We start from the raw sequence: 26805 nt of genomic DNA, 5'->3' as shown, positions 1-26805 counted from the left end.
CATTTTAAAATCTCTGTCAATACTTTAGTTATTGATCAATTGGTCGATGTATTTGGTAATCTTAAACTAGTTGTGAGCTTTATCAATGGCATAATTGTTAAGCTTATTGCCAAAACAAGTACTAAATGACAAGGTTGATTTAAGTTTAAACACGTGAATGTGTCTAAGAGAACAAGTGTTGATAATATATAAAATATTTTATACTACCTACCAAAGCCACTTCAAACCGAACTGAACTATCAAATCCTTCGTTAGCGCTGCGCAACAACGCGATGAAAAAATGTTTGGATTTTGTTCAAATTAGATAATACATTAATATAACCTAATGTAAAACTATGTCTGTGATTTGATCGCCTCGAGGTCTTCGGCTCATGGTCATGAATTGCTTGTTATTTCATTGACTGAATTCACATGCCTTTTCGTAATGTTCCCAAACAAACGTTAGTCTGGTTCTGGTCGCATTTGTGTTAGGCAGGAAATTTCTTTCCAATCGAACATTGGTTACCGCAGTTATTTATCAATCAACACAACATCACAACTTGGGCTACAACAAACGAACACGTAGCCTTATTTTGGAGACACTAAGAATATGTTGTTAAATATTCGCCATACATTATTTTTATTTTTTGATTATCATAAAACAATACATGATACAAACACTTTCAAAAAAGCAATACAGCATAAAAATACACGAAGACAACGCATTAAGCTGTACACAGTCTGGCACGAAAGAGGAATGTATAATCAAGTCTTATTAAAACAAATAATTGTTCGATTTTACTCAAAAATAAACCTGATTCAAACAGCACATCCAATGCAGTTGATACAAATTGATATGTTCACAAATATATCTAATGTACAAACTTGCACGTATGTATGCAGAGAATATAAATTGTAATTGATATATGCCACACCAAAAACCCATAACTGTCTAGATAGTTGAAACATAAGCGATGCTAATCAGTTGAACATTTTAATTTATCCTCTTCCCACCATACCCCTGTGCAATTCCTTTGCAGAGTAAAGCCCCTTTCACATGAAGACACAGGGCGGGCCAGACCACAAAGTCGACAAAGGGACCGCTTTTGGTGTACGCCTTGTAGAAGTCCGTGTCAAACCTGCAAAATGTAAAACATTAGAAGTTTATCAAAGTACGGACGCGTAATCGAATAAATTTACATGTATTAAATTACTTTTCTTGATAGAGAAAGAAGACCATTTTAATAAAATCCTAATATTAAAGTATGGTCCGTCATGATTTTGTATATGATTAAAGAATCCAAACACAAAAACGACAAACTATCTTAAACAAAAGGAGATTAAATGATATTGAAACAAAGGAATGGAAATAAACTTTTCAAAACAAAAGCATTTTTAACACTCCTCAAATTATTATCTGATATTTTGCGAAATATCAAGCATTGCATCAACGTAGAATTTCTGGATTTGATTCTCTGTAAATCATTATTACCTGTGTATTAAGTGCACATTGTCAGGTAGTGAATGAATTGTCCTTAGGATGCAGAATTAAGCAAATTAAATATTCATCTATCTCTAAAAAAATGCTCTTCTATTCGTTGAACATATTTGAAAGTTTGCTACATGCTAAATTGGTAATATATGAGGTTTTGGGATAACAACTTACTTTGTTTCAACAAATACATTAACTTAAAGTAAAATCTTTTAAATCTAAATGCCAACATATGTTATGAACAAGTTCTGGTGAAATTTTATAAGGTTACTTATCATTGTAGCTGAATAAATGCATGTTTTATTACTTAAATCACTTTAAATTAACTCTTCGTTGATGATACACTAATGCACGGGGACGACGATAACGGATTTTAAGTCAACATAAGGCCATTGTGTATCCCATCCGACGCCGATGCGGAATCTATTCGAACACATCGTGACAAAGCGGAACACCTCGTTAAATTTTCGATTTATTACTATTATCTTAAGGCCTTGTAGAATTGTGTGCAGAACTTAAGGTAGTAAGACCCTAATAAGTATCATTTCTTATTTTTTAATGTATATCATTTACTGGATTCCTAAATAAAATGTTAAAGAAATATACTGTCAAATAACAATTTCTTAATAACTTTCATGACGCTTTCGCCAAATTCAGAATTTTGATAAAAACGACATCACCCGAGACAAGAAAAATCTTTTTTTTCTTTTAATGGTCAACATTTTTTAAATAATTTGGTATCAGAGTAAGAGGAAAAATATTTGCTTCCGGAAATATTACATTATTGATCATATAATCAAACTGTACTGAAAATGTGATATTGTTTTACAATTTTAACATACTGTTTTGACCTGATTAAAATTGGAACATAGACATTAAAAAGCAAAATTAAGAAGTTCTTAAAAAAACTACTGACCTGGTCTTTATAAAAACTTGGTTAATTTAGGAACATTATGCTAGAGAATCAAAATATTTAGGTAGAGTCAACCCGACTCTACCTAATTAACACAGCAACAAATTTTGGTCTCAGTTTCATAGTTATTTGGAAGTCGATCTCAGGTAAGTTTAAATCAATGCTCATTGTTGTAGTATATATCGCATGCTTTGAAATTTTTTGTTAACATGTTAACACTGCCTTATCCTCACATGTAAAAACAGTCAGAAACAGGGCAGATAAGTTAAAATCGTGCGTAACAGGGAATATAAGTTAAAATCGTGCAAAATGGAAGAGTTTCATAACAGTGCTTATTTGTACTTATAGCTGACATATTTAAGCCCGGGGAGTATTGCAATGGAGAATTTTACATTAATTTTGAATTTATTGTTAAAGAAGACCAAACATAAATGCTTAATTGTGTTCAGCAAGAAATGCCTTATGAAAGTTTTCATATTTAAGATGTGCGTATGCGCATGCTCAATCTTCTAGAACATTCAATCAATATAACCAGTAAATGACTTAATGAAAGTTTGATGGTTGTTTTCTTTACGAAGTGGACATTTGGCTGTTTTGTGATTTGCTTTTTGTGGGTTGCCAGGGCTCATCTGAATGACTTCATGTTCGTTTGACGGAGACATGAGCATTATCACTTTGAAGTGTTATAGTTTAAAAAGGGGAAATGAATAAAGCAAAAGATTTGTGGACCGTTGCCTTTAATACCTAATTATGAAATATATAAACATATATGCCAAATTAAATGGAAGAGAAAGGGTAGAAAGGTCAAGATTTGTTTAGCTTATTCAGAAAAGTTGGAGATATGTTCAACAAATTCCTAAGTCTTCGACCGCTAAAATTACATAAGAATAGTTATCTGCATTAGTTTCTCGAAGGTTTTTTTATTAATTTGTTTTGGGTTGAGGGGGCAATCCACAGGGAGATAGTTGATAACGTCATTAGAAATACATGTTATAGTGGCGTTTGTTTAGTATTCTTTTACTTAGAGGTGGATAAGATATTTTTCCGACCGAAAAACAACAACAACAACAACAACAAAAACAACAACAAATTATATTAAATAAATCGAAATTTTCTATGCCGTTGCTAATGATGAAAGAATCCGATGCATTTTAGCATCGTCTGTTTTCTATCCCATAGATTATATACAAATTACATAAGTCTTACCTGGGAACTTTTTTTGAACAGAGAAACGTAAGTAATATTATTCATATAGCTGGTAGTACATTATATGGTTTCAAAATAATAATGATTGCCGTCTTATTTTCATTCGTTTAAATAAATAAAACAAAAAATAAACCTTTGATCTTCATCGACAGTTCATAAAGAATTTCTTAGGAATCAAATCACAATCAAACTTTCAACATTTGCTCTTTGTCCGACCGATTTCCGCTGCATCAACTAATTGTCCATTTAAAAAGGACGGATAGATTTCGCATCGGTTTCGGATAGAACCCACAATTTGCAAATGTAGATGGATAGAATCCGCTATGCATTATCACCGTGTGATGGTAGCTTGATTTTACGGGACAGATAGGTGTTGACTAAGTGAATGGTGCCTTCATTAGCTATATATTGTTGAAATTCAGATCGTGTTAAAATGCATTTCGCTTCATAAATAATCGTTTAGCATAGTGCATAATAATTGTCTGTACACTTACCTGGTTCCGTGTTCTACCTTGGGTCCAATAACAACGGGTGGGTCTTGGATGCTCATCAACCAGCAAAGCTCAATGCACTCCTTGACGAAGGGTTTAACTTGCAACTGTAGGGGTTTCTGTTGCTGACCTGCCATTATGTCGATGTATTTCTAAAAGCGTAATACACATGTAACTTATGCTTTTAAATGTATGTATCTTATTGCAAAACCCATCTATCATGTATTTTAAAATGCGTGAACTATGAAATAGATATAATCGTTTCCTTACCTTATAAAGGGCAGCGCCAGTTTGTTCTCCTAATGCCTTTCGACAATCCTTCAAATTCTTCTGAACAAGTGACGGAAAAGTTGATCCAGCCTGTTCGATAATAAAACTTGACGTGTCAACTCAAGAAGATTAAGTTTTGTAATTATGCATAAAACGTAATCACAAGAATCATTTAATGGAGCCTTATTTGAGATTGCAAGCAGTTTAAAAAACCGTAACCATCTCATCGCACGAATGTCTAAGACTGTTTAAAATATATGGTTTTAATAACAATATAGATGCATGTATTTATTGCTGTGTTTTTTATTATTTTTTCAACGATTTGTTTTAACGTAATGGACCTATTTTCATTGAAATCTCAATTAATTAATCTGAAATTTCAGACGTTTTCTTAACAAAAAATCAAGCAATAGCTGATAAGAATAAATCTGCTTTGGATTAGTAAGCATACAAATAATGTTATCTACCTGATTTTGAATCAGTATTTCTTTTAAAGCTGTCATCTGTGCTTCAGATTCCATTTGACAGAAATCGGCGGCACTCTTGTTTATGAAAGAAACAAAACATTCATTTAAGAAAAACAAAATACTACATTCACGTAGACCATCTCTTTAATTTTCTGACCCCGATTTTCTGTTAATGACCGTTATGCATTCGGCTAAGAACTTTCCTTCGAAAACTGTTTCATAAGGAAGTTTATTAAGTGTTTCGAAACTTGTAGAATTATGCAATCGCTATATTTTGTGATATAAGAGGACTTTGGACATCCACAAGTGAAAGTGCGTCCTTACACAGATGCAACAATAAAACATACCAGCAAAATGTTAGATAGTGAATCTATTGTAGACTTCTCGTCGTGTAACTGATTGTTAACGACCTCGAAGGCATCTGTCCATTGGTTGTCATACAACTCCGAGTAACGCTCAGCCAGTTTTGTAGGCCGGTTTTTATCACTGAGGTCAGCAATATTAGGATTGTTGTCTGTAAGCTTCTGACCCATCACTTTGCTTAACCTGTTGAGTATTCATAATCAAATAAATAAAACAATACCTTGTCAATCGCTCTTTGTTCGCTGTCCAATCTCGTTCATTTTAATACACTATGAACACACACTGTTGTCCTACAGTATATGCAGCATAAAACATATAAATCAAAGAACAACCATTATATACAGTCTATATTTTAACGTATTATGCTTTTATAATGTTAATCAAATCCAACAATCTATTTTGATTTATTTGATACTATTAAACAGTATAACAGCGATACTAGTTACAGCAAACAGACTATTATTTGCGTGTTTGTTTTTCACACACCTACGTTTGCATGAAAACATTGTTCTGTTAGAATAAGGTTGAAACATTTAATGGTTTACCTTAATGCTAACTAGTACAGCTCGTTTTAAATAATTGAATAGGAAATAGGTATACTTATCGTAATCGTGAACTAAGACATGTAAACAAAACACTCATAAATGTTTACTTTACCTTGTTTTTGCATCCTCAAGGTCATGTCTGACCTCCAGCAGCTCATGTCGTGTCTTTTCGAGCTCACGCTCAAGATTTGCGTTTTGACTCGGGATCCTTCCTGGTTGCTTTTGAGTGTAAATCCGAGTTTCTAGCTCTTCTTGCAGTGTTTCGTTTTCCCGTTTAAGTGTGTCTATGTGCCTTTTATTATTATTATTTTCTTGTTCAATCAAATGTAATTCTTCACTTCTATTCTGCAGTTTGTTGTGATACTGGGCATTTTTATTCTGAAGCTCTTTTAAATCAGCATTTGCCTTTAGAATTTGTGTTTTTAAATGTTCATTTTCAGCTGCTAACGCATCAACAGCTGCTTTGTGTTGATGTTTTTCCTCATGAAAATTTCGCATGCTGTTACTTTTCTGACTTTGTTCGACTGTTTCGATTTTAAAACGTGTCTTATACAGATCATTTTCCTGACTCATAGTAGCTATTTTTTTTTGCAAATCAGCATTTTGATCTTGTTCCGAGTGTAGTTCTGATCTCAGTGTTCTTGATTCATCATTCAATTTCTGGTGTTGATTTTTCATTTCTTCAAATTCTTTCCTCAAAATTTCATTATTGAGCGAAACCGAGTCAAACTTTTCTTTAAATTGATGCATGTTCAGTTGTAAACATTCCCGTTCTTTCTCCGGGTATTGTGACATTTCGGTGAGGTCATGGTTTTGTTTATTGAGAAGCATGCTATTTTCAAATAATTGTTTAGTTTTATTACCAGTATCAACGGCCTCGTCCCTTTTCGACGCCAACTCGATCGGTAGTGCTTTTATTTTTGCTTGCATTTTGTGTATCGTTTCATACGCCAGTGCGAGTTCATTTTGTTCTTCTTCAGTATACAGTTTCTTCTCTTGTTCCAACGGTTTTAAACTTTTCTGTATATCTTGATTGTTTTTGCAATTTTCAAGTTCTTTTCTCAGTCGACTGATTTCTTCATCATGTCCATTATATCTTTTGTTATCTCTTTCTTGTTGTTGAAGCTTTCTCTGGAGATCCAAAATAATGCAAGTTCGTTCTTCATTTGTTTGCTTTTCGTTATTAAACTGACGCCGAGAAGCATCCAATTCATGGTTTTGTTTTATTATGTCCTGATGTAGAGTCTCAATTACACTGTCTTTGTCATGCATATGGAGCGAATATGTTATTTGTTCATCTTGGAGTTCTTCGAATTGGTATTCGGGATATCGATTTTGGTAAATATGAACCGGGTTTTTCTTCTGCGTAAGTTTTTGGTCACAATTCCAGTAACAATTTTGCAAACTTTTAAGATGTTGACATGTTTTCCGTAAGTATTCATTTTCTTGCTGGAGTTCGTAAATTTCATCCCGTGAGCTTTCAACTAAATCGCTGTTGTACTGCTGCTGCCTTTGATAAAAATCCAAATCGTTTATCGAAAACACTTCATAAAGTTGACAGGTTCTGCACACTGAGTCCATCCGACCCTAGAATATATCCACATATCACTTGCGCTGTTAGCGACACCATATTTGAATCAAAATTGACAACACAGAACTAACAATTCAAGATTCGGAAAACAAGTTCATAAAAACTAATGTAAATTCCCTTCCATACAGTATTTAGTCTAATGCTGACGTGTTAGAAGTGCATGTATTGAAACTCTACACCATACTGTAATTACGTTTAATAAATGACCCCCACCTACATACAACGCTTTAGCAGCCGCAACAAACAACAAATATCTTTAAAATTGATATATATATTTATATATATATATATATATGGCTTAAAGGGACTATAAATGAGATTGTACCCCCTTGTCTTCCGAATACACGTTTATTTAAATATAAATCCTGCATAACAAATACTATTTAATTATGTTGATAGTCATAGTTGTTCATTCCAACCATTTACCTCTTGAAATATTAAACACCTACCCAAATATGGGTTAAATTGTCTTTATTCCCTATGATCTTATCTAGACAGAGCTGTTGTAGCTCAAATGACTATCACTGAACATTTATATTCGCGCAAGTCACATTTCTGTCTTTCATTTTATGATTTATAAATGTAAAATCTTAGATTAGTACCTACATTCTCAGACAAAAAACAACGCGTATTGGCCTTCAATAAGTAACGCGCCTGATCGTTATTAAGAAGTGCAGTAACATCACTGACGCCATCATTTAGCTCCCTTCCTGGTGAGGACATGTTATGATCTAAGTCAATAAATACATTATTGTGTAAAAACTTAATGTCGCTGAAAGGGCTCGCTAGCTGAGTCGTTTTTAATCAAGAAGATATTATATGATATGCTTTAACTAAAGAATGAAATACTATCTTTGTTGAAAGTACATGAATAAAATATGTGATATGTTGATAATTTAACACGTAAGCCAATTAGCAAACTTGTCATCTATTGAAACCATGTACAGTCAATTTTCGTTACAAGTAAATGTTTAACAAAACCTGAAGCTTACACTGTTTATGCATTTTATGGAAGCACCATGGTTGTTACTTATTTAAGTAAGCTGAATCAACTTACCTTATATACACCAAAGTATCCCTTTATATCCATCGCCATATTTCTTTCCGTTTAACTTTTAACCGTCACATTTTGCAGCAAGTACTCTATAATCAAATTCAAACTTTCAAATTTGAATACTTAACTTACTTCCTTGTCTAGTAACATTACAATAACATGAGCCGTAGGAAGCCTTAAGCGTGAAATTAAATCAATGATAGGTGTATTTGAACCCCTGCCAATAGCTTAAACGGGTTCGCGGTTTATGTCTGATCATATGAACTGTATGATAAAGCGAAAATCGCCCTGAAATGTATATGTGAGTAAACAATTCAATGGCAATCAATTTAAACTTAGATCAATAAATACAGCTCTAAAGCACTACATTTAATTAATGAGATAATTCAAAATTTTACTAACTACTTCAACTGATGTTCCTGCATATATCCTAGGTTGTTTTTGAAAAAAATGGCAGAGGAGTTCCGAATGAAGTGCCTTCCCTGACAATAGTCTGCAGTACTGAAATCAGCCCACTTAACTTAATATCCCTTCAAATTGCATGCCTTCAAATTGCGATTTACAAAGCCTTCCGAGTTCTCCATTTACGATATTTAAATTCATCGTAAACCGACCTTCCCGATCCAACAACCACTTCTTTGCCATTTTTTTCTGCTTCAATTTACATAATGTATTTCTTGTTGGTGCAGACCTCCACCCCAACACTTTATTTTAACTATTTAGACTGACCAATAAAAGGTTTATTTATATTATGCCAGAATGATCTCTTTAAGAAGTGAAATGGCGGCTCCAGGGTTTGATGTTAGAAGGGGCACTATTTAGGACGTACCCCTCCCCCCCCCCCCTATGGCTCAGTCGTGTTTTGGGGGTTGGGGTCAAGAAATTTCGAAGTTTGTATCAAATTTATTACATTTTATTGTCATATTTACACTAAAATGTTTACAAGAACCGCATTTTCTGTCAGCATGTTTCCCCGATCGGTGAACGTATGATATACATGTTATCACGCTTTCATACAACGTTGCGTAGCCAACCGATAATGACTGCAGTGTTTGGTTTTCAATAAGAAAAAAACAACTAGTTTCTGTTGAACATGAAATTAACATTTGTTTTCGCTATACAGTTTATGCCAAAGTTTATGTCTGTGAGTGCTTCTCGTGTATTTATAACGTCTTGGGTTCCTAACATATTGCAATACCCACGTGTGATGGTGGTGCTTTACTACAGTTGCTCTGTTTGAGTTTGTCTTCCCCATTGGTTTGCTTTTCCAAAACATGTTTTGTACTTCCTTCATTCTGACTGTTTTTACAAAATGTTCCCTTTTTCAAATGGATCTTTCATAATACACTTTGGCTCGATTTCAATCTGCCCTGCATAAACGGCGTTAGTTTTTTTAATTCTTTTTTAATCTCATTTTGTAATTTCATACCGTCATGCATATTTTCAGAGTTGAATGCAATGGAACAGTTGTTAGCCTTTATTCTTTATACCGTTACTTTAGTTTGAGGATGTGGTCATTGCGGAACAGGACTGTTGAATTTAAAGGCAATACGCCACTAAATAAGTACTATATTGTTTCAAAATTCGAGATAAATTCATTAATATAGTTCTTCAATCTGACTTTGTAATTTCATACCGTCATGCATATTTTCAGAGTTGAATGCAATGGAACAGTTGTTAGCATTTATTCTTTATACCGTTACTTAAGTTTGAGGATGTGGTCATTACGTAACAGGACTGTTGAATTTAAGACAATAAGCCACATTACACTAAGTACTGTATATTGTTTCAAATTTGAGATAAATATTATATCAGTCAATGATATGGTTTTGAAAACCGAGGGAATCTAGGCAAACTATAATTGTACAACTATTTAAATCGATAATAAATTAGAGCTTCCTCGTTAGCCCTGTATTTCTAGATACATCAGTCATAACTTGTAACTGCTTATTATTGCTGTAGTTATATAATGTGTTAACATCCGTTTGTAGCGTATGACTCGTACTCCAGAAGAAAAACACATTAACAATCAACCGTTTATACTGTAGGGTCCTTCTTATAGACTGGCAAATGACAACACTTTAAAGAAAATGTTGTTGTTTTTCAGCCGGAATGCAAAAATAACATTATTACTTTCCTATAAATACTATCACGTGACAATACCTATGTGAAAAACTACAGAAACAAGCTCTGTAGCTAAAAGTTTAAACATAAACCCCGTTTAATGGCACAGGCTAAACGCCAAAGACATAGAACACAAAAACAAAAAAATCACAAACATGGAACAACAGCACAAAACTACAGTACAGTGCATATATACTATATACATGTCTAGGTATGTTTATCAAGGATTGTGGCAAGGAAAAGTCAGTAAAATGTAAATTTACTGAGGGTTTAAACCAGTTTACGTGCACAAACCTCACTCTTATCCCAATAATCCTGAATAAAGGAAAAAACGTTAAAGGTAACTCTTATCAAAGTATACATTACCACAGTGCTGTTTTTGTCTGCTGGAATACTTGAATATCTTTGCCAAATTCGACCTCGTTCTGTAAGGCAAATATAGTCAAATATACTAATTATGATTTTTGTAATGTAGATATAATATATGTCGCATTTGTGCAAATTTATAAAATAACCCTTTTATATACACTTTAAAGTCAATGACATTTCTCGAATAAAATGCGTTTAATAGTCTGATATCTTAAAATGCCTTATAGTTACATGTAAGTCAGTATAGTTTAAGTATATTGTTAGATCATATATGTCGCCTTATAACTGACATAGGGGGGCAAATTTCTAAGTCGAGTTATTTCCTTTTTTGACAACATAAGTGTACCTGACATTTACAGGCCACTATTGCTTTGAAGATTAATTGTGCTAACATACTGTTACAGAAAAACAATTGCAAATTGGGAATAGATTGAAAAAAAGCAAAAATAAACTGAAATAAACTGAACAATATATGCAAGTAATTAAAAAGTCATGACCAGATACAGTTGTCCTCTTATAACTGTATTTCCAAATTTTCATTTTAGCATATATCTCTTTCTTGTTTCATCAGATTCATCAAAGCAGAAGTAAGAAATGGAAAAGGCTTATGATCAAAGTATATTCATAACAAAAAGAGAACGAATGGTGACAAATCATGTTATTGGTGCTTATTTTAGAATACATTCGATTACATTTATTGGACATGCACTTGACGTATCACGATAAATTACTTCTGATTTTAAGTAAGACTTACTTTAAAGATTGACTGAAGAAGTTCAGCCTATTTTCAAAGATTAGTTTCAACTGTTTTTCTATTTGTAGTGACAGTGAGTTTGACCCTGACCCCATGGGCGCCTAATGCAATCACATGAAAAGCCTCCTTAACTCTTCCTACATACCAAGTATACTATATGCGAACACTTACTAACGTTATTCAATTTCAACCGTTCTTTTTTTAACGGTGACATTAACCTTGACCCTATGGGCCCTTAATGCAATGCCATGAAAGGTCTCTAAAACCCTTCCTACTTACCAAGTTTGGTCACAATATGACAACCTTAACTAAAGTTATTCTGTTTCAACCGCTTTTCTTTTTTTTAAACAGGGACCTTGACCCGAGGGACCCAAACGCAATCCAATAAAAGGTATCCATAAACTCGTCCTTTATACCAAGTTTTAAACGAATGGTTTCTGAAAAACTTGTGCAATACAAAGGTTTTACAGAAATAAGGTAATCTAAGGCTTTCGTTTCATAGAAGTTTGTACAAAGAGTTGACACGTTAAACCAAATTTTGAAATATCATATATTTTGGATTGCGTAAAGGGATACTTTATTATGTCGACTCCGTAACATGACAGACATATAGAGATTATGTTGACCTGTGACATCGTCGTCATCCGCGTCGTCGTCCTTAATCACGACATCATACTTACATTTCCGCTGTCTAACTTAATCATATGCTATCCATATAAACCAACATTGGTTTCAATGTTTTTAGCATCATGTCACAACTGAGTTCAATAACCAGCCAGTTAATGCTAAAGAACCTCGAGTAATGACCATTGAACTGCCAAACCTTACCCAATTTAGTCTGTCCATAACCCTTACATAATCATTTCTTATGCAATCTGTATAAACGTAAAACATGTTCTGCATAATAAATTGACAAAGTTTGATAGCTTGCCAGATTGTTGCATTCAATTTAGAGTTATTGGCCTTAAATAAGATTTGACAATCTCTCCATATACTACATCATATTTTTAGACTAACTTTATCAAGTTCAACAGTGCAACATATCGCTCTAGTAACATTTCCTTTTATTAAGAGCTGAAACCTTTGCCCCCGATTTGGCCTTGTCAAAGCGATCATTGTATTATAAATGACAGTTGAATTAGGTTGTAACTGACATATAAATCTAAAGCGTGAAAACTGTTTCATTTATCTAAATATATATTGGTTCACATTATACAGATGACACACGAATTATTACGATGAATAGCATATGCACATTCTATAACATTGACCTCCAACCGTGACCTTGACCTTTCAGAAAAGAGCACGTATTTTATACGCGACACACATTCCGATTGTGCCCTTGTGCTGTGTGGCGCTTGATTCCCATTTATAGTCAAAACATATGGCTTAGACACAATTTTATTGCAAATAAATCAATACAGTTCAAAACTGACCTCAATGAACGACCTTGATTTTTGAAAAAAAGTGTTTGCACAACTCACCTTCCCCCGGTGCTCTTCAAGTCTGTGCATGTTTAATGAAATCCCAACAATGATAGCAATGTTTTGCTGAGATAAGGTTCATTGTGCCGGACAGAAACGCAGACAAACGAACAAACAAACGGACGGACTATCGAACGAAGGGACATTGCGATTAGTGTATACACATCCTTTGGGGGGACATTAAATTGAGTATTCCCAGCAGGCGACATATTTGATTGACGGAGTTCTAGTTTAACATTGTAACCCCTATCCTAGAATCGACGGCCACTGGGCGGAAGTCCAAATCTATATGAGTACAAACATCATTGTAACTGATTTAATTATATCAACGTTTAAATTGTGCCATCATTAAAATGTATTGCTCGTCCTTTGTATTTTTTATAATACATGTGTTTACATACTATTTTATCCGTCCGGTCTGTTGGGCTGGTATAAATCAACCCTTTGTATATCGAGGTATTTATTCATATAAATCACAGTATCTTAGCCATATATCAGTAGATATCAGCCATTTAAATACCTAAGGCGTAACGTACAAAGAAATGATTTAAAATATTCTACAACAGTGATAAACCCTGATATAGATCGATTTGATAAAGATTCCCTCTTCTTCAAAAAAAGAGTAAAAAACAAAAAATAAATGTTATGCTAATCTACCTACTCCCTATTTTGAGTGATGTTAGTGGAAACAAAGAAGCTCTTTTTTTGGCCTAAGCACATTCAGTGTATGTCATTTGATTTACTTCCTGGTTGTCATTTATCGAGATCTTATGTATTCATTGGCTAAATGGATAATACTATTTGTAAATATTGTGTGTTTACAATTTAACCTGAAAATACAAGATCATTTGCTTCGGATAAAAATCATTTTTTAACATATAATTGATAACCAAAGTTGGTCGTATTACTAATATTATTTCGTATTTGAAACAGTATTCTGTATACAAAGAAATTAGTATCGTCTCTATCTCGCTGATCCTTGTGAGTCGGTTTGCAACTCTGACCTTTTTTATCATAAAAGGTGGTGTTAAATTCATATATACTCCATGCAAAAGTTTTTAATTTAATTACATATATTCGTTCATCTCATAACTTTAAAAACGACAAATTAAGAAGGGCTTGTTTATCCATAAAATCTTTGAAAAAAATAATTAAACTTTAAGGCCATTTCGAAAATATATATGACATAAATTGTTTCATGGAAATTACCAAAAAAGGTCCATTTTTGAAACATAACTGAGCCATTCTAGGCATTTTGAATAATGAAAGAGAGGGCCAAAATCCTATGTTAAAAATGACTCTCGTCATGTTGACATACTACTAAAGTTTTAAGCAGCACGTACGAGCACTTAAGAAAGTACAAGGTCTTGCAGGAGAATGAAAACATACGTTTGAGGGATATTTGAACTGTTAGAATATACTTTACATATAAATATGAACAATCCCCCTGAAGCCCTATATGCAACGGAAAAAAATCACCTGCTTGTTCAAACGCCCTGAACGTGGCAAAATCTCTCCAAGAATAACTTTCGTTTCATTTTCACCTAAACCTTGAGTGAAATACTTCAGGGGCTATAAAGTAAGTATATCATTAAAGAGCGTATGCACCATTTCAAACTCATTGAGATAAGAACAAATTAAATATTGTAAATATACAACCCTCTGTGGAAGAGTAGCAAATCAATACATTTAACACCACTAATCATAATGCTTTCTGATTTAAATCAAGCATACATCTGTGTAAAAGAGTCATTTTATGAATAACTACAATATAATTATAAAACTTTTTTGCTAAATATCTTAATTCCATTAAAGACATTTACTACTATTTTAAAACGCAATTTGAAATTCAAGGTTCGCAACGGTTATCTGGTTAAAGCATGTCTATTTTTGAAATACATACTAATAACATGTATTTATGTTTGGTACACTGACTTTATATAACATAATTAATTAAAAAAAAGTAACAGTAATACAACCATTACGCTCGAATTGTTTACTTACATACATATAATAGAATAACATGGACTGGAATCAGTCGAAACAAAATAGTTTAGTAATGTTATGCGTGAAAGATTCTTTATGTCAGAATTTACACACACAATTATTTATGTCAGAATTTACTCACACACACGGAAAACACGAGTAGACATAAACTTGTTATACAAAATATTTGGCTTAACGTATATATACTATTTATACTGTGCTCTTGCAAAAAAAGATGATGAGTAAATGAAAAAAAAATCATTGAAATTCAAACGCATGTATCATTGACGTGGAATTGTTATTATAATAACACACTTTACATTGTTCCCATTGTTTTTATATTGCTAACTATGCTTTTGACAATTTAAGTATTTTTCTAACTTCCTTGTGCAAAGGAATCAATACTGTTACATTCACTTTTATTCAAACTATAAATAATCACACTTGTTTTATTTGTTGACTTTTCGAGAAAACAATTGATCTTAAATGTTCGGAAAAGTAATCACATTTAAAAGAATGAATTGGATAAATGTGAAATAATATGTAAAAGGTAAAACTAGTGGCTGTATTAGAAATTAATTGCAAGTAACAGGACGGAATATCTTATTTACATATAACAAATAACATTGCTGTTTATACAAGTTAAGTCACTCAAAAATAAAATGTGACTTCTTTATGACACTTACATCTTACCATAATGTAAATATAAGCATATTTATACCAAACATAGTAATAAGTATTAACGTCAAAGAAACACAACCATATATCGCTAGTACTTTGTGTTCTTCCCGCCATATCCCTGTGCGATGCCTTTGCAAAGCAGTGGACCATTCTCGTGGAGGCAAAGGGCGGGCCAGACGACGAAGTCAACGAGAGGACCACTCTTGGTGTATGCCTTGTAGAAGTCCGTGTCGAAATTTTCACCGTGTTGTACCTCTTGGGCAACAACAACAGGTGGGTCCTGTATGCTCATAAGCCAACAGAGTTCAACGCATTCCTTGACGTATGGTTTTACGTCTAGTTGCAAAGACTGCTGGCGCTGTTTAGCAATGTCTCGTATGTATTTCTAAAATGAATAAGACAACTAACAATGTTTATTTATTGTTCATGTAATGTGTATTGATACATATCCGGTGCTGAAATGATTGCATTTGTGTTACCAGTGCGTTTCATCTGGCTTGTCCATGTAGTTTAAATTGTAGTCAGAGTTTATTAGAGTAACTACGACGTGTACAATTGTAATGTTCACGCTGTATACAATTGAGCGATAGGTAAAATAGGGTTTCTGGGTATAAGCAAACTTAATATTAATGATTACCTCCTACCTCATAAATGGCGGCTCCTGTTTGTTCTCCAAGTACTTTTCGAAAATCATTCAAGTTCTTGTGAAGAAGTGACGGAAAAGTGGATCCAGTCTGAATATAGATTCGTGAATAGTTGCCCTAACGCTTTACACTGTATATGGGCTTTCAATATTAGATACAATAATCATCGTAAATGACGAAACTATAAAATACAAATCCTACCTTCCGGGGTAGCAAAATTCCTTGTATTGCTTCCAACTGTGTCATGGCTTCTTCCCGACAATATTTGGCAGCATTCTTCAAATATATAGTACAAAATACAAACAAATTGTGAATGCAATATGCAAAAATAGTTTACATAATAGTTGACTTTTTTCCTTTTACATATTTGATACAGTTTATGAGATGTTCTCAAATCAAGGTAACAGATACGCTTTTAATGAATGTTAAAAAGCAAAATGCATACGCCACTGATTTAACTAATATTGTGATGTGTTCTGTTAATTAAACTACAGGCTGGACCAATTCAGCGAGCACGCAACAGTTTCTATTATATAAAACTCTGCTATTTACATTCTTCTACTGTAATACTTCAAGCATAGCAGGGTCGTCTATAAATGCCAACATGATTTATTATTAATAAAAGAGGCGTTCGCTTTTAAACAGAATATTAATTGATACCATACCATCAGTATACCAATGAGGGTTTCGATTGTAGATTGTTCGTCGTGTAACTGTTTGCAAATGACATCAAATGCTTGTGGCCATTGGTTGTCATACAATTCGGAGTAACGCTCAGAAAGTTTTGTTGGTCGATTTATATCGCTTAGTTCGGCGATATTTGGATTGTTGTCAGTCCGTTTCTGCTCCATGACCTTACTAAGCCTGAATAACATACTTATATAATATCAAAGTTGTTTGATTCGATGCGTTTTATTTTTTTGAACATTTCTTTTTAAATTGGGGACAAACCTGAATCAGAAGGATTATGAAATATACAATAAAACTGTGGAACTCACCGTGTTTTTGTATCATCTATTTCATGCTGAACTTCACGGAACTCGCGCCTTGATTTTTCCAAAGCAAGACTAAGTTCGTGTTCTCTTTGACTAAGCGTTGCTTCTGAACGTCTTGCCTGGTCAACTTTGCACATAGACAGCTTTTCATTCTCTTTACGTAGAGAAGAAATGAGATGTTTGCAATTTTCATGCTCGTCACTTACAGTTTTCAATTGTAGATCAAACTTCCGTATTTTTTCATGGGCCTCTTTGAGCTCACTCTTACAATTCTCCGATTCATGACATAAGTTCGAAATTGTATTGGTCAGTTTCGTCAAATTACCACTTTCGTCTTTCAATTCACTTTTATATTTCTGCATTTCAATTTGTAAGTCTGTGACCTGTCGTTCAGCTCTTACATTTTCCTCTTTTATCAAGGACAATTCAGCCAATTTTGTCTCTATCTTCTGTATATGACTGTCTTTTCCTCTGAGAATATTTGTTAACTCTCTGACATTATCGTTTATAGAACCTCTTTCATCAATAGTCACCTGTTGAGACTTTTTTAGAACGGAAATCTTTCGTTCCATCTGTTGAGTTTTCTCAGTCGTACTTCTAAGTTCATCCCGTGTCTGAATGAGCTCGCACCGATACGTCTCCACTTCACGTCTTAAGTTTGTAATAGTATTAGCCAATTCAGTAGAGGCAGAACTTTTGTCGTTCAAGTCAAATTTATATTGGTTGACTTCAATTTGTAAATCTGTGACCTGTCGTTCAAGTTTATTATTTGTCTCTTCTATTGAGGATAATTCCGCCATTTTTTCTTCCATCTCCCGTACATCGCTGTCTTTTCTTTTGAGAATATTTGTTAACTCTCGGATTTTATCCTTTAAAGAACCTGTTTCATCAATAAAAGCTTGATCACTATTTTTTAGTTCGGAACACATTCGTTCCATCTGTTTAGTTTTCTCAGTCGCATTTTTCAGTTCATCCCGTGCCTGATTGACCTCGCTCTGATACGTCTCCGCTTCACGTCTTAAGTTTGAAATAGTATTAGTCAAATTGGCGGTGGCAGAACTTTTGTCGTTCAAGTCACTTCTGTACTGATTGACTTCAATTTGTAAATCTGTGACCTGTTGTTCAAGTTTATTATTTTTCTCTTCTATTGAGGAAATTTCAGCCGTTTTCTTTTCCATCTTCCGTACATCACTGTCATTTATTTTGAGAATATTGGTTAACTCTCGGATTTTATCCTTTAAAGAACCTGTTTCATCAATGAACGCTTGATTACTCTTTTTTAGATCGGAACACTTTCGTTCCATCTGTTTAGTTTTCTCAGTCGCATTTTTCAGTTCATCTCGTGCCTGATTGATCTCGCTCTGATACGTCTCCATTTCATGTCTTAAGTTTGAAATAGTATCAGTTAATTTAGTGTAGGCGAAACTTTTGTCGTTCAAGGCACTTTTATATTGGTTTACTTCAATTTGTAAATCTGTGACCTGTTGTTCAAGTTTGGTATTTTTCTCTTCTATTGAGGAAATTTCAGCCATTTTCGTTTCCATCTTCCGCACATCGCTATTTTTTCTTTTGAGCATATTTGTTAACTCTCGGATTTTATCATTTAAGGAACCTGTTTCATCAATGAACGCTTGTTCAGACTTTTTAAAAGTATTCTCAGTCACATGTCTGAGTTTGTCCTGTGCTTGATTTAGTTCGATCTGATATGTTTCCACTTCACGTCTTAGGTTTAAAATCATCTTTGCTGCGTCAGAGTCTTTTTCTTTCAAGTTACTTTTATATCGGCCGAGTTCAACTTGTAAATCAGTGACCAGTTGTTCATTTGATTTATTTTGTTCTTTTATCAACGAGAGTTCAGTCATTGTATTTTCAATATCTTTACCTTTACGTTGACATTCATAATTTAGGTTGTTTATTTCGCTTTCCTTTCCCATGGCTAACTCTCTCATTTGTTTGTTAAGAGAATGGACAGTCTCACCTAACGCTTGTTTAGACGTTTTAAGATCAGAACACATTCGTTCCATCAGTTTGTTGTTTTCAGTTGCGTTTTTTAATTCCGAACAGGCCTTCATAAGTTTCCGTTGATATGCATCCCGTTCGCGTTGTAGGTTTGAATTATTAACGGCGTTCAAGTTACTTTTATATTGGTTGATTTCGGTTTGTAGATCAGATACCAGTTCTTGACTCTCTACATGCTTCTCTTTTAACACGGCAATTTCATTCACTCTTTCTTTAATCTCTTGATCTTTCTCCAACAATTCAATTTTTAGCATACCTATTTCTACATCTTTACCTTCGAGAACATTTGAGAACTGTTTGACTTCATTGTTAAGATAATCATTTTTCTCAATCAAGACTTGTTCAGAGGTTTTGAGATCAGAAAGTTGTCCTTCCAACTGCAGACTTCTTTCAGTTGTATTTCGTAATTCTTCCGAGTTGTTGTGTTCTTGTTTGAGGAGAGCTCTGGAATGTTCGAGATCTAATTGCAATGCTTTCATCTTATCAACTTGCCCTTTGTAATGGATTCTCTCTTTTAATAATAATGATTTTGCTAACCGTTCGCTATCCAGTTCTTCAGTCAAAATACGAAGATTTTCAGAAGATTCGTTGTATTGTGTTCTTTCTTTAGACAGTACTGCATTTCTAGATTTTTCGCTTTTGATTGTTTCGTTGGCCCTTTGAAGCTCACCTTTGGTTTGCTTGATTCGCAGTTCTAGTTTCCCCATTTTTAGCTGGGAATCATACCGTGCTTGTTGAGCATTTTCCAAAACCTTTTTATGCCTCTGTATTTCAAGATAATGATGCTCTTTTTCATTTTTTGAATGTCTGGTCAATTCTGATATATCAGTTTTGCTGTCTTGCTCTAGTTTGTTGTTTTTATTTTCTAACATGTTTACATGATCTTGTTGTTTTCTAATTGTGTTACGTAATGAGCTTAGTTCTTGCTGTGTTGAACTAAGGTATCGCTCATACTGGGATTGAACATCTCCGTTCTGTCTTTGCAGTTTTGAAATGGAATTTTCGTAAAGTTGCATTTGATTTTTTTGTTTTTGCATTTCCTTTTTAAATTCGTTCGATTCAGCACGGAGCGAGTCCATCTTTCGCTGTATGGACGCATTTATATTTTTTAACTCTTCATTTTGTGTATGTAAGTGTTTACAGTCATCACATTCTTGTTGATGATAATTAAAACCGATATTCAAAGCACTATCGTTTGCAATTGTCGTTTTTAAAGATCGTTTTGAACAAGTGGTCAATTTTGGTGAGGAATTGTCGATGACTTCCTTAGGACTGCTTACATTGTCGTTTTTGATAAAAATCTTCGTTTTACGCAATCGATCATATTTTTGTGTAGACCAATCAGTTGTCGTTGACTTTCAGCAACTTTTGTCCTTAAATGGAGGTTCTCGTCTTGTACTGTTTGTGTAATTCCCTCTGCAATGGAAGCTTTTTTACTCTGAGCCCTGGCTTCACGTTCGCATGTATCATGTTGGACTGTTGTAAGTTTAGAATTTTTTCTTTCTAGAAGTTTGTTCTTCACTCTTTCCTCATCCAGTAAACGGTTCAAATCGCTGTTGTTTCGCTTGACTGTCAGTCGCTTATTAGCTAAAACCAAATTCTGATTTTTAAGCAAAATATCCTGTTTCTCCCGTTGCAAGTAATCAATTTGACGGCAAAGTAACATGTTTTTATACTGCATGTGATCTCGGTCGTCTAAACCGTCTTCTTCATATTGTTGTTCAAAGCTGTCGTTATCACTGCTTAATGTACTGTTTTCAGGTTGCATAAGATTAAGTTGCTCTTTGAGACTTTCGTTTTCAAGTAATAAGTTTTCATTATCCAATTGTAGTCTATGTACTTCTTTTCGACGTGCAATTTTGTCATGTTGCATATCATACAACTCATCCTTTAAATAGTCCATGGTTTCACCGTTTAGTTTAAAACTTGTATATATCTGTGTATCGATCCCCAAAAGTATCTGACGAGCTAATCTGGTATCTCTTCATATAAGGAAGCAATCCTAGAAAGGATATAACAAAACATTATATTTCGTTATAAAATACTTTGGAAGAGAAAATAATATCTATATCGGTTCGAGTGAGACTTTTAATCGACGAAGATGGTGTGTTCAACACTGTAAGTTGTGTTGATATTTTTCCTGAATCACAAATTGTACTTTTTGATGATTTGTCAAGAGAATATTATTTCTTATTAGTAATCGACTGTAATAACTTGTACTACAGGTCTGAATTCGGGCATGACCTTATAATTGTAATAAGAAAACAGTTCAGTGGGTTTTGCAATTGAACAATTAAGAGAAAAATTGATGTATATATATTTCTTAGTCAATCAACAAAAAAATCCCTATATAGCTGTTCAAAAAATATTCCATTTCCAGAAGCATATGGTCTGTCAAACTAATAAAAGATTATATTCTAATCAGATGAATGTCTTATTTCGATTTTGATCAAAAAGATGTTTTGTAGTCATATTCGTAACTCGGTCGGATTCATATGTAAAGTCAAAGATCCAGCACAAACACGCTTAGTGTGTTTATCAATCATCATCGTTTTACATCATCGGTACTTGATCTTAAGAGTGTTCTTACCACGACCAATAGTATCACAATACGCACAATTAAAGTAATCATATTCATACTCATCATACAAATCGTCGTTGGTGTAGTTATGTCGTACAGTATAAGTAAATAGTAGATGATATTTTTCATCAATATGAATTAATCTCTAAAAAGTAAGTACTGCCACACAGTGCTTAGAATCATGAATACGACTTTATGATTTCAAACACATCGTGTTTCGAAAGAGCAATGATAACATAGTTTAAGCGCATGCATTCCATGAAAGATGAGCGAGATGCACAACGGCTGAAACCTGCAGCTCCGTCTTATACTGCTTGATCAACAAATCGTGCTAATTGATCTTTGCCATCAATGGAAAGGGCCTACAAGCTTATATAGTCTTTATTGTATCCAATATGCAAATGGACTTGTCATTATATTTGCGATACGTTGCAGTTTAATTATTGCGATATTTTAACTATATATGTATATGAATGATATAAAAATAATATGCATCCATAATTCACGTATTTGTACATAAGAAACCTAAAGTTTCAATAAAGATTAAGAACTCGTTGTTAATCATTGCATTAGTGTAAGGCAATGGATACAATTTTCTCACTTTTGTTTCCTCTACAATACCTTACGTTTAACCATTATCATTCCTGCATAAACAATAATTTAGATAAACTGGAAACTACCTCAGAAAACAATAAAATAAATACCTGTTTCGAAATCCACCGACAAGATTCTTCGACGAAATATCCCATCGTGTACTTTATTCCAAAATATCCATAGTAAAACAAAATTATAAGGTTATCATATTTTCCCCAAATAACATTGCGCTTCCATTGTTTAAAATTTGATCACCAATTTTGTATCAAGCCAACACACGTTTGCCGCTCCTTGTTTTCGTAGATTAAAATGGGAATATTTGTTTGAATTTACTTCCTCTTTCGATTTCAGTGCTGTATATTTGTTGGCACGATCCAACATGAGGCGATAATCGATAAGCTCTGAATGAATGTCACCACTTAAATTGCATTATGTTTTTAATTGCCACAAATGTTAGAAACGCTACTGTGTGGCTATTAGGGGTCTACTTTTAACACACTTGCCAATCCAATAGTCACATGACTCGTCATTAACAAACATAATCGTTTTCCAGGAGGGACGTTAAAGGGTGTTCCCCTAATGAAAGCGCTATACATTGGTACTCGTTAAAGGACCAGATAAGCTCTTACCAGGGTTACAGCCTCGGTGCACTACGGCCGACAACCAAACAAGTCTGAGAATCAGAATTTGTCAATTACCAATGGATGTATTTTGCGTTGGCGTCGTAAAACAAATGTACATTCTACAAACTCTGTAGTCGATGGGGACACCATGGAGAGCAAGGACATTGCATATGCAGCAGAACTCGGCTGTGTTTTTAAGTTCAAAACAATGTGGAAAAAGATCAGCAGATTGGCTAATGCTGTTGATACAAAAACTGATGCATATGAGTTATGCCAGAGGTGCCCTCAGTCTATCTCATCTCTCATCAACCGTGCTCTTCCTGCCCGGATTCTTGAGTTTAAAAACATAAAGCATTTCAAAAGCTTAGAGTAACCGGAAAAGGTTTGTTAAATGCCGTTTTCATGCTTTTTTATTTATCCCAATTCCTGTGCAGTGCCTTTGCAGAGCGGTTGACCTTTCTCAAAGAGAAACAGGCTGAGTCAACGAGTGCTCACTCTGAGAGTACGCCTTGCAAAAGTCGTTGTCAATTTGTGCCCCATCATGAACCTCGAGTCAAGAACAGCTCGTGGAAAGTGAAGTGGATGCATATCAACCAACACGATTTATTGCACCCATTAACGTCAAACAGGGCTTTAAGATCATACACTTAGATGCTGTCGGTTGTAAATGTTTCTTGTATTTCTGAAATTAAAAAGCATTAATCTGGAATTGTAACTGAGTATTATGTATTGGGGGAATGCTATTTGTTTTGTTGAATAACATTAATTAAATAGATTTTCAAAATTCAATAAAAAAGACATGGTACAAAATGACTAACTGTCAATGATCAAATCAGATAGACAGAGACACACATAATACATAGTCTGAATAAATATTAAACGACATTCGGAATTCTGAAATTCGTCATTTTAACATCGCGCATCGATACTTGTTATAACATGACGTCATAAGAGTGGAATACGTCCGTATTGCACTGGAGTGGAATACGGACTTCCGTTTTTTTGCGATATGTATTGCGTGAGGATTTATGATGGGTATATTATAAAAATGATTAAAGTATTGGTTGGATTGCATATACTCTGTATTACTTGCCATCGCCTTGTTTCGTGTTCTCGAACTCTTGTTTTAATATTCGCGAGCTTCGCATCTTGTAGCCAATACTCCGTGAGTTTCTATATCTTGTCGCGAAATGATTCTGACATGGTAAGATATATCTGCACAATAACAATATACGGGCTTTTTACAACAGCATCCGTGGTGGTAACAACGACATGTCTGTATAAAGTAATGTATTTATAAGGAATCCATGAACGCATCCGTTATAGTTATTTGGTTAATAGATGCAGGTTGTCTGTGTGGTTGTATTTTAAATAATGTCCTTGTGTTGTTCGTATGTGCATAGCAAATCTTTATTTATTTACCAACATATTTCAGTTTGAGTAACAGTCAACCTTAGTCTTTTCTTTCATTTTGTTTCAATTGTATATTAAAATAGTTAATATGAACAAATTACAAATTGACAAATATTGTTTATATGACTATCTAGCAACAATTTGAAAAACAACTTTCCTATCGCTTTTCAATATGTGATGCACGACAAATCTACAATATTCATAATATAAAAATTATCGTTAGCTTGCGCGGCGTCATTCCATTCACCAGTATCTTTTTCTTTCTGAACTTGTGTTTAACCGCATGATCTATTAACAATATATGTCATATGAATTTGGTTAGCGCTTCACGGGAAATTTGCAAGCGTGCCTATCATGAACACGCGAACAAATGCGATCAGTTATTTTATTCACATTCGATACTATTCTTCACCATTGTTCATAATTAATTCTTTTGCAGCTGTGGTTTTATTGTTGAATAAAGGTTATCGAGATATAAGTTTCTTTATTATGGCCTATAAACATACTTTCCCGTTGGTCCAGATGAGATCGGTGATGCATGTACTACTGATGGGTTTGGGTTTTTCCCTCTTATAATTATGGTCCATATATAGAATTCATTCATATTCATAACTTTGAATATGTTTCCGGGTTGGCTCCTATTTTTTCTTCGCAGCATTATGCGTTCGCGAATGAAAACGTGGCGGTACCTGTTGCCACAGCGAGAGTGAGAATCTTACTCAAGAGGTTGATGGGTTTGATCCCTATCAGGGGTACTTTCTCATGTCCTCTGCCTCGTCCTGGTTATGGCCCAGGAAACGGACTCTGTTTGCGCATTCGAACTTTTTTAATGGCTTCAAACGCAGGACCTATTAAACATAAATTGATAGTTATGTTTCCTTCTATGTCAGCACCTGAAAACTTTAGAACTACAACGTAAGTAATCAAATGATTATTTAATGATTGATATTATGAGCCTGACATATTTTAACTTGATTAAGCACAAATTTCATAGGCCATTAAGCTGATCAGTCATACAATCAGAAGCGGATTTTAGGTTTTCGTAGTCTGTAAGAACATGAATTTAGAAATTGAGACAGGTAAATTTAGCAATTATTAGAGATTTACTTATCATGCTTATTGGATAACTTTCCGCTCAATTTGGTACTTTAATCCGAGCTTTTTGATCTCTTGCAGTCACCAGGTTATTATGGGAGCATACTTCATCCACGTCTAAATATACAATCGCATGTTTAAGAATATACCAATTGTATACGCAATATAAAGGGGACGGTGAAATATCGCCGTCCGACAAAAAGAACTTATAAATCATCTAGTTAATCGCACAGTTTGCGAAGTTTACAAACATATTACAGAAGCAATTCGAACTGAATGAACTTACAATAAAATATAACAACAAATAATCGAGTAGGAATACCTTTAGGAACAAACATTGGTCCTCGTAGGTTATGTTTACACACTTTATTATTTAGTATTTGCCTTCATAAATGCTCAAATACGGAATAATGTATATATGGTATGAAGAAAAACAAAGTGGCGTGCGACTGATTTTCATTCGATTTGACTGTCTTGAAATGTACTCTGTACTCTGATTAGATACCATTAAACACACATCAAGATAGTGAAGTTTTGCCAAGTCTGATACCTGTTAACAGTAGTTAATACGTTTAGATGCAAACTTTCTTAAATAACTTACCAAAAATAGTTTGCTAATAGGGAAGACAAACCCAAAATCTCAAGGAGTATTTGGCTTTCCACAGTGGCATCCCTTTAAAAGCTACCTATATTGTAAACTATATAATAATAATATTAATTTTACTGTTTGTAGATGAAGTTTGTTAACCAGATTAAAACAAAGCACGTTCACATTGCAATTTTGCACCGATGGCAATTTTATACTATATCGCCAACACTAGAACAGTCAGACGGGTTTCAAGTCGCGTTTGATGGTACCAACCATATTTGAAGCACCTCCATATATCTACTAAATTGTGTTCAAACGCAGTCCGGCACCTTACTTGTTCGTGGTATACTTTTTTAATTATTCAACAAATAATTGTGAATTGGGGCAGACCTAACATCTTTTTTTTTATTTTATGCTTCAAAACCTCCAAATGATCAATCCCTACAATACAAATAAAAAGATGGCATAGGACTTTACAATCTT

The 26805-nt window shown here is 33.9% G+C and overlaps 1 protein-coding gene across 1 annotated transcript; it reads right to left on the bottom strand.

Moving 5' to 3' along the window:
- Window positions 1–602: 602 nt before the first annotated feature.
- Window positions 603–22895, bottom strand: LOC128227635 (myosin-1B-like). The gene is made up of 11 exons (XM_052938350.1): window positions 22713–22895; window positions 17412–21429; window positions 17079–17277; window positions 16615–16689; window positions 16414–16503; window positions 15865–16154; window positions 5166–5364; window positions 4819–4893; window positions 4352–4441; window positions 4085–4233; window positions 603–1118 (listed from the first exon to the last, which is right to left on the bottom strand). Exons 2-11 carry the CDS (start codon window positions 20504–20506, stop codon window positions 974–976), a joined length of 4407 nt encoding a protein of 1468 aa, XP_052794310.1. The 5' UTR covers window positions 20507–21429; window positions 22713–22895; the 3' UTR covers window positions 603–973.
- Between the last annotated feature and the right edge of the window lie 3910 nt (window positions 22896–26805).

The sequence above is a fragment of the Mya arenaria genome, chromosome 3, assembly GCF_026914265.1.
Source record: "Mya arenaria isolate MELC-2E11 chromosome 3, ASM2691426v1".
NCBI lineage: Eukaryota > Metazoa > Mollusca > Bivalvia > Myida > Myidae > Mya > Mya arenaria.
Note: the sequence above shows the minus strand (reverse complement) of the source record. Positions and strands in the feature narration are given on the sequence as shown.

What these genes read in the sequence shown, in the direction of transcription:
- LOC128227635 (XM_052938350.1), bottom strand. Translation starts at nt 20,506, where the DNA reads ATGGACTCGCTCCGTGCTGAATCGAACGAATTTAAAAAGGAAATGCAA. An exon ending in GAATTTTGCTACCCCGGAAG is followed by an intron (nt 16,504 to 16,614) that starts GTAGGATTTGTA and finishes ATCTATATTCAG; the next exon opens with ACTGGATCCACTTTTCCGTC. An exon ending in AAATACTGATTCAAAATCAG is followed by an intron (nt 4,442 to 4,818) that starts GTAGATAACATT and finishes ATTATCGAACAG; the next exon opens with GCTGGATCAACTTTTCCGTC.